This window comes from Nicotiana sylvestris, chromosome 8 (genome assembly GCF_000393655.2).
Source record: "Nicotiana sylvestris chromosome 8, ASM39365v2, whole genome shotgun sequence".
In the NCBI taxonomy this organism is placed as follows: Eukaryota; Viridiplantae; Streptophyta; class Magnoliopsida; order Solanales; family Solanaceae; genus Nicotiana; species Nicotiana sylvestris.
The window spans coordinates 11109796-11127776 of record NC_091064.1 but is presented as its reverse complement, the minus strand read 5'-3'; the positions used below and the strand labels follow the sequence as shown (position 1 = coordinate 11127776).

Sequence of the window (17981 nt, the reverse complement as noted above, 5' to 3'; positions counted from 1 at the left end):
TATTCACAGAACAACTACCTAAATGGCAAGGAGATTATTAAGGCATTCACAAGAACTATAAGTTATGAAAATAATAAGAGCATCAATCAGCATTCGAGGACGAATGTTCCAAAGGGGGGAATGATGTTACGCCCCACAATATTACGTCGATATTACGTCTCGCAGTATTTTATTACGATGATGTTATGCCTTGCGGTATTACATTACGATGATGTTACGCTTCGCAATATTAAATTACGACGATGTTGCACCCTGTAATATTGTACGTTGAATTTGTCATAAGGTAATTGACAACAGTACAAGGAAAATATTATTTGGAGATTATAAGTTTTATGCTATTTCAAACAAGTGATGAGTAAATTCGTGAAGGTGAGAGGGAAGCAAGTCAAAGAAAATGAATTTTCGTCCAAGTTTGGCATGTTGGGATAAAATACGGGCCAAGTGTTAATACCCAATATTTATGGACTAGTATCATACAAAGTACCACATGGTCATGATAATATGATGTATAAAGTGTATTAAAAAGGAGTAGTATTTTAAGTAATTTAAGATAATTCTTAATTATGTGGGTAATTGGTTAATTATTGGGTTAATGGGAAATTAACCATGTAATTAAGGATTTGTGGATAATTGAAGGTGGGGACAAATCCCCCCACGTGGCAGCAGATGGAGTAACACTTAAATGACTTATCTTTAGAAAAGCTAACAAGTGGGCGCATGGACAACAAATCTTAAAGCATTTTTACACGTAAGAAAGTGATGATTTTAGTCATCTCTAACTTGCCTTTAAAGGCTATCCAATTCATTTATTACAAGGAAATATAAAGAGAGGAAAGACAAGGAATAAGGTGATGGAATTCTTGAAGTTAATATAAGACTTTGCGTTACTTGAAACCGACGACAATTCTTAGATTTACAATGAAATTCATACGAAATTGCACTACGTAATAACAACGGAATTTTGCAATTCTAAGAAAGTACGGTGCAATCCTTCTCAATAATATAATATGGATTTTTTACTACTCTAGGTATGTTAAGTCTATCCCTTCTTTCTTTTGGCATGATCCATACTACACAAACGAAACAAGCAAATGCGCAATTTTCATAAATGACTCTATTCATAGAAATGCTAGAGATTCCTATGTTCTATATTCTCCATGTGTCGTATTATTCTATCATCTTTTCATGGGCCTCATAAAAATACGTAAGTTAAAAATGTTTACTTTATGATATTATTTAACGGCATAATGTTCTTATGACACTCTAAGAGATTTTATTGACGTACTTCTCATGCATTGCATTCATGTACATTGAACCATGACCAGAACGATATCTGGTCATAGGTCAATGTACATGAATGAGATGCATGAGAAGTACGTCAATAAAATCTCTTGGAGTGTCATAAGAATATTATGCCTTTGAATAATATCATGAAGTAAATTTTTTCAACTTGCGTATTTTTCTGAGGCCCATGAAAAGATGATAGAATAATATGACACATGGAGAATCAAGAACATAAGCATCTCTAGCATTTCTATGAATAGAGTCATTTATGAACATTGAGGATTTGCTCGTTTTTTTTGTATCGTATGGATCATGCCAAAAGAAGAAGTGATAGCCTTAACATACCTAGAGTAGGGAAAATGTGTATGATATTCTTAAGAAGAATTGTACCGTACTTCCTTAGAATTACAAAATCCCGTTGTTATTACGCAGTGCGATTTCGTATGAATTTCCTTGTAAATCTAAGAATTGCCGTTGGTTTCAAGTATTGTAACGTAAAATCTTATATTAACTTCAAGAATTCCATCACTTTATTCCTTGTCTTTCCACTCTTTATATTTCCTTGTAATAAATGAAATTGATAGCCTTTAAAGACAAGATAACTAAAATCATCACTTCTACGTGTAAAAATGCCTTAAGATTTATTGTCCATGTGCCCACTAGTTAGCTTTTCTAAAGACAAGTCATTAAAGTGTTGCTCCATCTGCTGCCACGTGGGGGGATTTATTCTCACCTACAATTATCCATAAATCCTTAATTACATGGTTAATTTTCCATTAGACCGATAATTAATTAATTACCCACATAATTAAGAATTATCGCAAATTACTTAAAATACTACTCCTTTTTAATACACTTTATACATCATATTATCATGGTCATGTGGTACTTTGTATGGTACTAGTCCATAAATATTGGGTATTAATGGTCGACCCGTATTTTATCCCAACATGCCAAACTTGGACGAAAATTTATTTTCTTTGACTTGCTTCCCCTCTCACCTTTATGAATTTACTCATCACTTGTATGAAATATCATAATTCTTGTAATCGCCAAATAATTTTTTTCTTGGACTGATAACAATTACCTTACGATAAATTCAATATACAATACTACAGGGTACAACATCGTCGTAATTTAATATTGCAAAGGATAACATTATCGTAATGTAATACTGCAAGGCGTAACATCATCTTAATATAATGCTGCAGGACAGAACATCATTGTAATATAATACTGCGGGACGTAATATCGACGTAATATTGCAGGGCGTAACAATCTTGGCCTTCAACATCATCCCATTATGGTTCTTCTTCAATTTTCGAGAACTCGGAACCGGAACTAGAAGAGTCAGTAGCATCAGGTTGGACAGGGATACCCCTTCGGGTAGTTGACTCTAGCTCACGGACCTTGCCGATTTTGGAATCAAAGTCAATGACGCACGCTTTGGTCTCTTCCAAGGTTTTTCTCCTCGCGTTATACATAGAATTTGTTTTTTTAACAATGAGGGAAGTCGCTCGGGCCTGATGTTCTTCCTTAAGACGGTCAACTTCGGTCGAAAAGTTATCCCACTTAGATTTAGCGGCCTAGATGCTGACATCAAGGTCACGGACAATGGATTTAAAAACTGTATTGTGCTCCATGACTCTCTTATGGCTCTCTTCCAATCGGGCATAATTCTTTGCGACATTAGCAAATTCTTTAGATTTGAAGTTCAAGGCTACCTCCAAATTATTCAATCTTTCAGTAAAGGAAGCCTCGTGATCGGATGCAGCAAGAACGACATTCTGAACCTCAACCTATTTTGTCTTAGCTTCTTCAAATTGTACCCTTAACAGGGCAGCCTCTTCGCCGAGGGTTACTACCTTTTGATTGCTTTGTTGCAACTGAACCTCCAACTTAGCAACCTCAGCAGCTTGTGCTTCCAGTTTTGGGAGGCGATCCATAGTTTGATCCTGCTCGGACAACAATTGATCTCCCTCAGAGATGAGTTTCTTCTTGTCAAGATCAACCCTTAAAGGCCATTGGAAGCAAGGAAGTTAGCTTGCAAAACGAAAGTACAAACTAAAACCTTGCCATAACAAAGATAGAAGAAACAACATAGGAAATAAAGATTTTACCACCGCTGCATTGTGCATGGCATTTCTCAACAAACACTCTCCCGAGAGAGATTGTATTTTATTCCTATCCTTTTTTTAATCTAGAGACTTCAGATAATTTGCAAGTTCCACCATTCGGGACAACATATGGCATCTGGTAGAAGCCGATAAGGAAACACTCCTCCTCCTTTGAGGATCTTTGTAGGGGGTAGAATAATTATATCCTAAATTCCCATGAACAGGGGATTGGGGAAAAGGAACATCCCCCTTTCGGATGACTGCGACATGTGGAGATGATGTAGCAATTGCTGGTGTTTGAAGGCAAAATTGTCGAAGAAGGAAATAAAGCTGATGGCATTGTAGGTTGGGAAGCAGCTCCAGCAAAAGCAGTGCTAATTGTTAATTTCTCATCAATCAAAGACGAAAAAGACTCGATATCCAGCTTTACGATACCAGGAACAACAATTAGGAATCGGAAGTGAGAGTTAGCATCTTCCACTATAACACACTCCCCAAAAAATGGCTAGACATCTTCCTCTGGCGTAATTAGATCAACAAATTGAGCATTCAGTTGAGTTGATGAGGTCGCCGTCTTCTATGTAGATAAACCATAATCATCACAGGCTTCTCCATTATCATCGATCACTATAATGTCTATGGCTGGATCGGGCGTGATGCTCCTCATCTTTTTATTTTTGCCCTCGGCCGTGGAGAAATTTGTCTTTTTTGTTGTTTGTTCTCCGGACGGGGACTCCAAGAAGAAGCATTTGCACCGGAAGCAGGCTCAATGACACCTGTTTGGGTGAAAGCCTCTTGCAGCAACTCCGTCACATCAGGGGTTCAGCCAAAACGTCCTCCTCGTAGATGGTAACAAAGTCCTATGCAAGACCTGAATTCAATATGAAAAGTTAACCAATTTTTCTATACGAAAAGTAAAAACAAGATAGGTTCAACCAACCATGATTTTGGCCTTCCACCCATATTTAAGGGCTAGTTCTTTCCACTTACCTTTCAGGCATTGTGACATCCAAAATCTTCTTGACCCATAGGTCCAAGCCTTCAACTTTTGGTAGTGTCTACCGAATTGCTGAAATAGTGAAAGAAGAAGGATTAGTAATAGCATGGAATGATTTTTATTTAGAAGAGAAGACGGGCTTTGAACTTACGAGTACGGTTCCATGATCAAGGAAATGATGTCCTTGGTAAAAACTGCAACAAACTATTACATCCATCCACGATCGTAGTCATTTTCCATGTTAGTAAGCAAAGCATGGTGACCATGTTTACTGAAATTTATCATTCCCTCACAAAAAATCTTAGGGGAATAAATGTTCATCAGCCTAGCCAGGGACATCTCTTCCCCCATCTCCTGGCATAGACGCCGAAGACATGAAACACTCCACCACATTGAAGGGCTCACATGTGTCAAGCAGACTTGGTAACGGAAGCAAAACTCCAAGATAACATGGTTAAGCCCCTCAATCAATGAGAATGGTCCCAAAGTGAAGGGGTACGTATAAACATACATAAATTCATTTTTGGAGAAGGTTACCCGCTCCGCTATGTCAGGAGGGATGATGTTCAAATCTTAACAAACACAATCTTCCTTCACAACAGGGATGCTTGAAGGATGAATGGAAGAAGGATATACACCAACAGCCCATGTGCGGGGGTTAGTGGAAGGGCACAACATCATCAATGTTATTTTTTTTCTTTGAAGAACTGGAATTTCTAGAAAAAGAGGCCATAGTTATCGGAAGAAAGTAAGGGATTGTCTCTAAAGAAGGAGATTAAAGGAAGTTGAAAACAAATGTGAGTTGAGTAAATAGAGTTTGAGAGTGTAATGACCCAGCCGGTCGTTTTGACAGTTATAGCCCCAATCCCCTATTAACTACTTTTCCCGTATCTTTTTCTGCTTATGTGACTTGCCGGGAGGATTCGTTTTGGTTTTTGAAGTGTTTTGGCACACTTAGTCCCCAAACGGAGACTTAAGACATAGGATTTGGACTGTAGTCGGAACTATGTGAAAACAACTCTGGAATGGAGTTTCGTTGGTTTTACTATCTCCGTTGGGTGATTTTGGGCTTAGGGGCATATTCGGATTGTATTTTGGAGGTCTGTAGCTTATTTAGGCGTGAAATGGCGAAAGTCAAATTTTTGGAGATTTGGATAGTGAAATTTTTAATATCGGGGTCGGAATCCGATTCCGGAAGTTGGAGTAGGTTCATAATGTTGAATATGACTTTTGTACAAAATTTGAGGTCATTCGGACATGGTTTGATGGATTTCGGCATCGATTGTAGAAATTGGAAAGTTTCAAGTTCTTTAAGTTTGAATTGGAGGATGATTCATGAATTTAGCGTTGTTTGATATGATTTGAGAGCCCGACTAGTTCGTACGGTATTTTAGGATTTGTTGGTACGTTTGGTTGGGGTTCCGGGGGGCTCGGGTTAGTTTTGGGTGCTTGACAGATCAAATATTGAAGTTGTGTTATTGCTGAAGTGATCAGACTTCTGGTGTTTTCGCACCTGCGGTGGGGAGACCGCAGGTGTGGGATCATACGTATGGAGAAATGGGCGCAGATGTGGAGTTTGTAGACTTGGCCAGGGATCATCGGTGCGAAGGAAGTACCGCATCTGCGACGACCGCAGATGCGCCTAAGGAATCGTAGATGTGACGATGGACCGCAGAAGCGAACAGTTTTCCGCAGGTGCGGCCTCTTTCCATAGATGTGGACCCAACTTTCATAAGTGACTTTCGCACCTGTGATGATTTTTCCGCAGGTGAGGTACTGCAGGTGCAGTTGATATCTCGCAGAAGCGACTTAGCTGTGTAGAAAAGAGAGAATTTCGAGGGTTTGAATTCATTAATCATTTTTGGACTTGAGAGCTCGGAAATTGGCGATTCTTTGTAGGATTTTCAGAGGAATTTATTGGTTAATGATTCATAACTTAGTTTTGGTTGTATTCCATTAATCCGTAGTTGTTTTATTCATTAAATTAGGGATTTGAGTTGGAAAATTGGGGAAAAGTTGAGAAAAGTTCTTAGGCCGAGTTTTGGGATTTTGATCGAGATTTTGGTATCAGATTTGAGTAAATTTAGTATAATTAGACTCGTGAGTGAGTGGGTATTCATAATTTGTGACTTTTACCCAATTTCGAGACGTGGGCCCGTTGAGGCTTTTTGGGCATTTTTCTAATTTCTTGCTTTAGTTTTGATTTCATTAGCTAGATTAGTTTCTTGTAGCTATATTTACGTTATGTAATTGATTTGGCTAGATTTGGGCCATCCAGAGCCGAATATTCGTGGAAAAAGCATTATTACAGATTAATTTGAGCTTGGTTCTAGGTAAGTGGCTTGCCTAACCTTGTGTAGGGAAACTCCCCTTAGGATTTTATATTGTTTGATATGTGAGTGTCGTATACGTGAGGTGACGAGTACGTACACGGGCTAATTATTGGGAAAACCCCGATTTTCACTCAGTAATAGCTTGTTCTTCTTCTTATTTGAGTCATATCAGCATCTGTAGTATCCTTTTAGCTTAGAATAGCATGCCTACTTGCCTTAATTGCTTATCTGAACTCTATGCAGCATGTTTAGTAAAATTCCTATTTTTCCTTGACTTGTACTTAGTCTAAACTGTAGGATTTCATGTTGTAGCTGCTGTTTCTACTGTGTGAGCTGCATATTTACTTTGGGACTATCGAACGGTATTTAGGGAGATCCCCCCGCACTGCATATTTATTTTGGGACTACGGACCGGTATTTCGGGAGACCCTCCCCTCCTGTTCTGCATATTTACTTTGGGACTACGGAACGGTATTCCGGGATATCCCCTTGCATATTTATATTTGAGACTACATGACGATATCCTGGGAGATTCCCCTGTTGTTATCTCTGTATACTGAGCTATTGACTTTCTATGATATCATTCTTGTTAAATTTCAGTATTTGTTTTACAGCGATATTTCATTATGTCTTATTTTATTATATATATAATATACACCAGTAGGGCCCTGACCTGATCTCGTCAGTACTCAAACAAGGTTAGGCTTGGCACTTACTGGGTACCGTTTTGGTGCACTCATACCCTTCCCTGCACATATTTTTCGTGTGCAAATACAAGTACCGCTTATCAGCCACATTATTAGTGAGGCGAGACAGCTGTAGAGACTTTAAGGTATATCTGTCACGTCCGCAGACCTCGGAGTCTCTTTCTCCTCTTCCCCATATTAAATACTTCTTCTATTTCCTTTATTTAGACTCTGGAGTATAGAATTACTATTTTCTTTCTGTAGTTTGTGACTTACGATATTTCGGATTTTGGGAGAGATATGCATATTTCGAGAGTGATTATTATATATGTCGAGCGGTATCTTAATTCTTTATTTAAAATTTCCTATTAGTTGTTAGCTTTTATGTTCTCATTTTATTTTTCCACAATGTGTTAGGCTTACCTAGGACAAGAGGGGTTGCTCTGATGGTAAGCAACCTCCACTTCCAACCAAGAGGTTGTGAGTTCGAGTCTCCCCAAGAGCAAGGTGGGAAGTTCTTGGAAGGAAGGATGTCGGGGGTCTATTTGGAAACAGCCTCTCTACCTCAGGGTAGGGGTAAGGTCTGCGTACACACTACCCTCCCCAGACCCCACTAAGTGGGATTATACTGGGTTGTTGTTGTTGTTGTTGTTGTGTTAGGCTTACCTAGTCGTAGAGACTAGGTGCCGTCATGACGGTTCACGGATGGAGAACTTGGGTCGTGATAGAGAGAGTTTGGAAAATTATGAAGTGTAAAAGGAGATGATTGATGCGTACAAGTAAAAAGAATAGGCAACTAAAATCATGGCCATAATTACCTCGAGAACCAGTGAAAGTATTGCGGAATCACGGGATGTCCCGTGTTCAGGGCATTAAATGCGGAGAGATGTGCATCTAATCAACCATCAGAAGCTTTTTAGAGGGAGACAGAGAATTTCCCGCCAAGAAAGATATTTCCACCAACTTTCCAGTGACACAAGGATTTATCATCGGAAAGAAGGGGGACTATCTGTATAGGGTAAAATATATTTATAATAAATACTTGCATAATAATGCGGCACGTGGAGCCGAAGGTAGATGGAAAGAAAGGCAAATGGCGATCAGATCCGAAGGCAGCAATCTCGTTTGTTCCCGAAGGGAATGATGGAATGATGCATAAAGACAAAATAAATGTCTTTCATCCGGTAGCGTTTAATGGAGAATATTTTATAGCTTAAGTGCATAATCCGTTATAGAAATTATGTCATTCATTGTCTACCATTACACATTCTTCAATGCCCCCCGTAATTGTCATTTAAAAGGGACTTGATTCTAGGATTTTGTTCCTTAAAAATAACTATAAATAGTGAGTTCGACAATCATAGTAGAGTAAGACTTTCTGACAAGCTCATAATATACACTTTTCAAAGTTCACTAATATTTTATCTTCTTACTTATCAATATTGTTACTACTGCCTCCGGAAGCTCTGCTCCCTGAATTAGAATATCTACTCTCTTAAATTTTCAACTTCAAGTCTTATATTCTTGTTTAATTTATTATTTATTTATTATTTTGGGATCAAATCAATTCACTTGTTTATAAATCATGTATAACTTCAATTATACCATTCGTAAACATTTTTTTCTGATCTGATTCTCTCTTATTTAAGAATACCAAGATTCTCTCTTATTTAAGAATACCAACAACGTTTTATTTAAAGAATATCATGTTTCAAAAAGTTAAACCTTTTTAAAACGGAGATATCTTCTTTTGAAAAAAAAAAAATCTTTTTATTGAATACCACCTCCATTCTACAGAATACTCCCTTTGTTTCGCTTTATTTGGCACTTTTAATTTTCTTATTTGTCTGTTTTTAAAAAAATAACATAATTTAATTTTTTTAATGAGAAATTCTTATATTCATATAAATATTTAAGATTATAAATTTTAAAAATTTTATAGTTACACAAACATGACATACTTAAATTCATAAGTTCAAAAATCATTTTTTTAAAATATTTTGTATCAAATTAAACTACCAGAAATAAAGAACAGATGTACTCAATAAGGGACATATCACATATATACTGTCACGAGTGTGATTTCCCCTTTAATGTGGGAGGATTTGAACACATGCCTCCTCACATGGCCAAAACTATTCTGTGTCAGTTTGATCCAAAAAAAAAAAAAAAAAGGAATAGCAATTGGGACCGCATCCACGTGTGGACATTATCCTGCCTGTCGAGACTTGGCGGATCCAGAATTTTAAAGTGATGGTGCGCGACGATAAAAATCCAAAAGAAAAGGAAAAAAAATTTAATTGTGGATATTCATTCTATATTTATTTAACTATTTTTAAAATTACCTATAAAAATTTACTAAATTTGATTTAAAATAATGGGTGCTCAAGCACCTATAAGTGTCCATGTATATCCGCCACTACAGACTCCAGACTCCAGACTCAAACTAGTTCTAAACTCTTGTACATGTGAATGAGATTTTTGTTTCGTAAGATATAGTCAAGCCCTCATAAGTACTGGCCATCCTTGGTCTTGCCCTTGTCCAAAGGGGAGTTTTTTAATAACGGTAAAGTTATTTTCGTGTGATCTATAAATCACGGATTCAAGTTGTGGAATCAACTATTAATATTTATATTAGGGTAGACTACCTACATTATACCCCATTGGGATGCGATCCTTTCCCGGACTCTGCATGAGCGCGGAATACTTCGTGTACCGGGCTGTACTTTAGTGGCACGTATCTGCTTTGGGGACCCGAATAATTTGCATTCACACTAGAAACTTACCATTTTGACATAAAATGTTATCAAAGACGACTTCGTACTAAGGACTCAAACTCAAGACATCTGATTAAGGATTCTGGTGATGGAGGAGGACTTTCGCCTCCGTCACCATAGCACATACTTGAGGGGGATTTGCATCTATACCCGCTTTTTGGGTCACCTTTTAACTTGTGCCCGCTTTAGAAAAAAATTGCAAGCGTACCTGCTTTTTTGCGTAACTTCAGCATATGGGGCTGAAGTAGCAAAGACAATCACGCAAAACTTCAGCATTTTAGTAGACGGGCCTGAAGTAGCAAGTGTGCTGAAGTTTTTGTTTGTAATTGTTGAACTTAAGCATAGTAGCTGAAGTTTTGTTCTCTATTTGCTGAAGTTTTTGTTTGTAATTGCACTAAATAAGCTGAAGTTTTTTGTCCTGGATTCATTAGTTTTGTCATTAAGCTTTTTCAAAAATTTCAGCAGAAGATGCTGAAGTTATTTAGTTCATTTATAAAAACTTCAGCACTAAATAAGCTGAAGTTTTTTTGTCCTGGATAAGCTTTTCAAAAACTTCAGCAGAGATGCTAAAGTTATTTACACATGAGAGATCTATCTTTTACAAGTAAGAGATTTAAAAAAGACATTTTCTTAAAAAAGACATTTTCTTAAATTCAACATTGTAAAAAGCAATGAAGGCCTAAAACCCCCATACTTGACCTCCCTGGTTCTTCTTTAATTCCCTTTATTACAAATCACAATGTCACAATTCACAAGTAATCAATCAGACACTGCAGTAAAATTGAACTTTTTCTCTAGCTTAACGATGTGAAGAAAAGTAATTTAAAAAGATGTTTAAGTCCTATTTGCTGACCATCAGGGTAGATTTATAGTATGCTCAAATTTTATATTTGAGCTAAGAAATTAATTAAACATAATTATAATGTTTACCTCGAAACCTACTCGGTTAGTCCAAATATTATAACATATTAACTTAAGATCGTTGTAGGAACTCATGAGCCGAGGGTGTTTCAAAAATAGTCTCTCTATCTCCTTGGAGTACGGGTAAGGTCTACGTACATATTACCCTCTTTAAACCCCACTCGTAAAATTTTACTGAAACGTTGTTGCTGTTGTATCGTTGTAGGAACTCACATATTTCAAATGTTGGACTTACACTAACAGTGTATAAATATTTAACCATATCAAGTAACTTAAAAAACAATTGCCAAAAATTAAAGTGGATTACCTGCTACAACAGATTTAAATATACTGATAATATAAAATCTCCTTTTACTGTTAGTATGTATAAGTTAGATTGAATTCAACAGACATAATGTATAGTACGAAACAGAAAATTTCCCAAAAGAAAGAAAGTTCCCACATCATTCATTACACTTCATTTTATGTTTTCATACAAGCAATAACACATTAAATATACATATTATTGGTCCTCCCTCAGTTAAAACCACAGAAAGACCTTGCACTACTCACAAATCCAAATTTAAAAAAAAAACATAAAAAATACTTTTAACCAAAAAAAAAAAGGAATTAAAAAACATAAAGGGCTCACTCTCCTTTGGAGAGGGCTACTATTAACAACCCTTACATGCAGCCTACAAAATATTAAGAGAAAAAAGAAAGTTGCATCAACAATAAAAGACCAAAATAAAAGGGTTTAAAAAAAAAGGAATAAGCCTCGGATATTTATTATTATACTGATCCAAAGGCTAAATTTTCCTTTAAAAAATCCAATCGACAAATCGAGCTACTTCAGCAGATGTTATTTTTTATAATCATGGTGTTCAAACCAGCTTATGCACACTTCAATATGCGTTATTGTTACGGGTTTTTTAGTATTTTAATTAGTTCTTCTGAATTTTTGTGCTACTTAAGAGAAATTAAGTCGAGAAGTGTAAGTGGCTTTGGGAGACCATTTGCTAGGAATAACATCTCTTGCTGAGAGTGTTCTTCTTTTTGACAATGTTGTTAACTTCACCGAAAATGGTCCTTGTAATGGTCCACCAATAATGCACCAATTTGCTCCCCATAGGTGTGTCATCTTTAACCATTGATTGGACCTTGCCTGTAAAATCAACGACTTATTAATTAAGGGATTTTTGCACAAATAGCCTACTTTTTCGAATCAGTATACATAATTATACACAATTATTAGGAGTGGCAAACGGGCGGGTCGGATATGGTTCGAATCAAAAACGGGTAATGAAAAAATAGATCAATTATCCGACCCGACCCATATTTAATACGGATAAAAAACAGGTTAACCTGCGGATAATATGGGTTACCCATATTATCCATGACTTCTTGTATATGTCACTTTTGGGAGAATTCTTAGTCTCCCTAACTTAAGGAACCCTCAATTTGAGGTTTTTACAAATGTAAAAGTTAGACTCATTGGTTATCCATTGGTTACTCATTGGTTATCCATTTTCTAAATCGATAAAACATCTACTGGCTATGTTTTGTGGTTAAGTGGCCAGCTATTTTAGATTAATTCTTCGTTATTTAATTAAATAGACTTCAACACATACTGCCATCGGGCCAGTTTAGAGCCTGTTTGGATGGGTTTGACTTTTAAGCCTAAATAATTTTTAAGTCATAAGTTAGGAATTTCAGTTTTTGGTTTGTTTTTGTCATTTTAGCTTAAAAAGTGTTTAAAAGTACTTTTTTACTTTATACAAACACTACAAAATGACTTAAAAGTAATTTTTGGCTTAAAAGTACTTAAAACAAACCAATCCAAATAGGCTTTTAATCTATCACTTTCGTCGGTCAAATTTAATTTGGTCTAAAATATTTGTCACTTTTGAAAATCAAGAATGCATTAGTTTTTTCTTCGATTTCACCCTCACTACTCCACAAGGCATATAGTCATCACTTATTCATTTAAGAAAATAAATAATTTAGTCAAATACCGAGAAATTATACTAGAGGATTTTTTTTTTTTAGTAAGTGCACCAAATCTGCATTAGGATTCAAGTTGTAGAAATAGTCACTAATATTTGCATTAAATTAAGCTGCCTATATCACACCCCTCTACACGCTGCCCTTCCCCAAATCCTATTTAAATGTAGGATACTTTGTGTACCAGGCTGCCCACAAAATCTACCATTGTTCTTCTCTCTAGTGCAAGAAAAGCCACTATCCTTGATAGGAAAAATGAGGAAAGAAGCGATTTTGCACTATATGGTTGGCTGGAAAGGTTTAAGTCACTTTCCTATATGTTGAACTTGTGCACTAGTGTGGATTGTAGGAAAAAAGAGATAAAAGCATGTGGAGAAGGTGCTTTGACAAACAAGCCAAGATGGCCAAACTTGGCATACCAAAAAGAAGATATTATATTCTATAAACAATTATGTGGTGTATAGTAGAGATAGTGTCAAAGTTGGCCAAGTGAATCTTTCATATGAACACTTGAAAAAGATTAACATTGTGGCACACCACGTGGTTATAACAGTCTTCTAAGATATCCCAATTACTCGGATTTGTCTACATCAAAATGTGTTTGATTTCTTGTAAATTGTAATGAGTCTTGTAAGGCAGTGTATAGAGAACTGCTAGTCATTTTTATAATCATAAAAGTGCGGAGAGGAGACCTTGTGTAAACTTTCTTTTACATTGATTGAATATAGAAGTTAATTTTTACATCATTATTGTAATTAGGTTACTTAAAGTTATTATAGATTATAAATTAATGCTTATTAAATGAAGCTGCTACTTCCTCCGGTCCATTACAAGTGACTTTTTGACATTTGGCACATCGCTTAAGAAAATACTAACTCCTAAAAGAAAGAATGTATTTTGACTAAATTACCGTTAATTATAATTTCCATATTATTAACTCGACACATTGTGATATGTAAATAATTTCAAATTTTTTCAAAAATATTCCTTCTTAATTATATAAAAAGAATATTTATTTTCGACCAAAGGTCAAAAGTTCACTTATATATTGTGGACCAGAAAGAGTAACAGTTACCTTAAGTTGCCTGATTGTGCAATTTAAACTCTTTTAAGACGTTGTTTTTGAGTTTCAAGGCAAAATTAGGAAGGGGGAGCCTTGGTGCAATGATAAAATTGTCTCTGTGTGACCTATATGTTATCAAGCGGGAAGCAATCCATTATGCTTGTATCAGATAGATTATCTACATCGCACCCTTTTAGGGTGCGTCCCTTCCCCGAGCTCTATGCAAAGACGGAACACTATGTGCATCGCACTGCCCCTGACTAAGGCAAAACTAATACATATAAAATTATGGTGTTGGTTTTAGGAAAACTAGGATAATAAAGTTAACATATGTACCTCTCTAATATGCATGGATCCAATATCGCCATCTCCATCCTCAAATTCTACCAACAGAGACAGCCAATAAGCTGTTGAGCCTGCATTTACATGAAAGGCAATGTTCTTTCCAGGATACACGCACGGAGTCCTACACCCACAAATTCAAAACTCTTAGCAACCAACATATAATTGACTATTTCAAATATATAACTAGGTCGTTCATTTTTAAATTGACTAATAAAAAAATAGTACCGAATAAAATGAAATAGAAGAAATATTGAGTTTAAACTTGTAGTACCTACCTTTTTTAATGCCCCCAAAAAGGGAAGGTAGTTACAGGAATCACAAAAGAGAAATAAATTTGGTCAAACAAAAAGTGGGTCAGTAGTCAGACTCTATTATATGCAAACCGAGGAAGAAACCAGTGAAGCTTTTGACCATAAAAGGACTAAAAAATCAGGGAGGCGTGCACCAGAAAAACATAATTCACCAGCTTAAAAAATTATGACATGGTATCTCTCCCTCCGGCCTATATTGGTTGTCCTAGTTACTAAATATATCTGGTCCAAAATAGGTCACTTTTAGAAAATCAAAGCATAATTAATTGCCTTTTTTCCATTTTGCCTTTAGTATTAAATATTCTTGAAAGCAAAAAACATTAACTTCATAGCATAAGAAACTTAGGGGTCCTTTGGTTTGAATACGGCTTATGCCGAGATAAGTTATGTTGGGATTAGTTATTTTGGTATTATTTTTATTTATCGTTTGGTATATTGTATTAAAAATGACAATTGCATAATTTCTAAGAAGAATGTATAAGTTATCCCGACACTAATTACCCCACCATCTACAAAGTATAAGTTATTCCAGTACTAATTTTAATCCCAGGATAACTTATACTAGGTTTACTAACCAAACAAAGTATTAAGGTGGTATTAAATTTTTATGTCAGCACTATACATTCTTATATCGCATACCAAACGACCCCTTAAAAGTGAAGAGTATTAATAAAGGTATAGTCGTCAAAAACCTCTCTAATTAATATAATTTTTTAAAGAACATGTAAAAGAGAAATATGACAACTTAAATGGACTAGAGGGAGTAGAATACGTGCAACTAATGAACCACTATCTAATCAAGTACATTTATATATGTACTCCATAATAAGTGACCAATTTTCTTTTTTATTTTGGTCCAAAATAAGTGTTCATTTATATAATCAAGAAAGAATTCAATTTGTTTTTACAAAATTACCCTTATGTACATATCTCTAAAAAGTTTTCTTACTCCTCACATTAAATATTTAATTAAGGGTAGTTTAGTCATACTGAGTATTTTAGTATAAAATTTAGTATTTTCTTAATGGGCGTGCCCAAAGCAAATTGGTATATATTATTCGATTGCACATACCACACTCTTTCATTCTTTATTATTTAAAAAATAACATATTTTTATACTTAATGATATAAAAATATGATGTACTTAGTATGTTTTAGACCAACAGTTTAAAGTATTTTTGAGTGTTGCAAAAGTATTTCTTTTTAAAATTTTACGTTCAATTAAATACCTTCATTAAAACAAAAAAGAGTAGTAATAATAAATGTTTTTAAAATTAATAAAAGAGTGAAATTAATTAGTATAACTCCATCACAGTCACTGAACTCAGTGTTGTCCTTGTCACCTAAAATAGAACTCCTATAACAGTAAACTATTTTCTCAAAAACTTTTAAATTATAATTGTACGGTGTACCTTGTTCATTAATTAATTAATCAACCACTAACACAAACTGACAAAACTGAAATATAACAGACTTGTTTTATTATACTACTCAAGAAAAACTCCATTTACTGCTCTTATGAAACTTACCGACGGTAAATGATGGAGATTTTACCACGGTTGCGCAGATTGCCGCTATTTCCTCTAACAGCCATGCGACCAAAGGCCGAGCCACTAAGGTCAAAGTGAACTCGCCCTTTGGTCAATGCTGGAGATTCATCTGTAATAATAACTGTCGCGGCCCTTTTATTGCAAATGGATTTGTCCAAGCATTTTACCTTGTAACACGCACCACAACCTTCGCCATTCTTGAATAAAATCGAACTCACGGCCCCTACTCTCGCCCTGAACGGCTTCACGTCCACCATGGATCCGTACCCACATGCCCCACCTACACAAAATTCCATCATTAACAAGTAGTAAATAATTAGGATATTAAACCAACTAATTATAATAACTGTTACGTCGTCTCAATTTCAAACTACTTGGGGTCGCTATATGAATCTTCGATATCTATCCAATTTAGTTGTTGGCCCGTTTCTCCAGTTGTAAACTTGTAATGCACGTCTAGGTATAAACGAATTCAGAATCGAAACTTAATAAGTTCAATTTATAAGTTCTTGCCACTGAAACCATTGCATTCTAGAGTTCAAATTTTAGTATTTTATTAAAATTTTAGTAATTTTTATGCATAATTATACATTTTGTGTCAAAAGTGTTGGTTCAGTTGAACTTAATGAACTAGGCCTATCTGCCTCTACCGCTCTACATCTATAAAAGCATGTCATAATTATGTAATTAACATTAATAAATAGAAGTGAGTGCGAACATGATTAGGACTAGAAAATTTACCGGTACTACCATCACCGTTGGGACTGCCATACCAAGTGGCTGAGGCAATGTGCCAATGTGGGTCTTTAACACGTTGTAGACTGCCGGCTGAAGCAATGCCGACGGTGAAAAAAATCACAACCACCGCCACGACACAACCAAAACTGGCATAATGACATCTTGGGCAATTACTAGAATCCATAATGCAAGTGGAATGTACACACCACTTGACGAAGTTAGAATTTATAGCTTACGAGTTCGGGCTTCTAGCTTGAACTCTCTATTGCCTATATACTTCAGTTTGTCAGCCTGCGGAGATACCGAGAAAGAAAGGAAGAAGGAAGAAGGTGGACTGTGTTTACCGACAATATTTTCTTAGACTTAGTCCTATTTTTATAAGGTAAGAAATTAAAGAATAAAGGTTAATGGAACTTTAGAGGTCCATGTGACCCTATTGATATTATTTTATTCACGATAGTGCCACTACTTTATAGAGGGGGCCAGCGACAGTTAAGGCGTTAAAACAGCAAAATAGGAGTAGCTCTTTCCGTTAAGTGTTATTATTTTAACTGTCAGTGCTTAGGGGCATATTGGTCATTCGACACGAATGGATTATTCTACCGTTATTCTTGTTCTTCTTTTTCAAATACCGTTATTCTTGTTCTTTTTTACTTTTGGTTCAGTCCGGTATTTATTTTGGAACTCGATTATTTAGGATTCATATCAAAAAGTTTAATTTTAGAGGTAAAGTGTTCCCTACCAAGAAACATTCCATCTCAAGTACTCAAATTCTAAATCTCTAGTTAAGTATAAATATTACTTATCATTTTAGCACAATCTTTACCACTCATTATCAGGGGCAGATTAGAAGCTCAGATACGGGTTTGGTTGAAC

At 35.7% G+C, this 17981-nt stretch overlaps 1 protein-coding gene across 1 annotated transcript; it reads right to left on the bottom strand.

Annotated features, from left to right (window-relative positions):
• Positions 1–11531: 11531 nt before the first annotated feature.
• On the bottom strand, positions 11532–17470 carry LOC104215696 (expansin-B3-like). Its single transcript, XM_009765552.2, has 4 exons — positions 17109–17470; positions 16347–16647; positions 14498–14627; positions 11532–12259 (listed from the first exon to the last, which is right to left on the bottom strand). Exons 1-4 carry the CDS (start codon positions 17287–17289, stop codon positions 12065–12067), a joined length of 807 nt encoding a protein of 268 aa, XP_009763854.1. The 5' UTR covers positions 17290–17470; the 3' UTR covers positions 11532–12064.
• Positions 17471–17981: the final 511 nt, after the last annotated feature.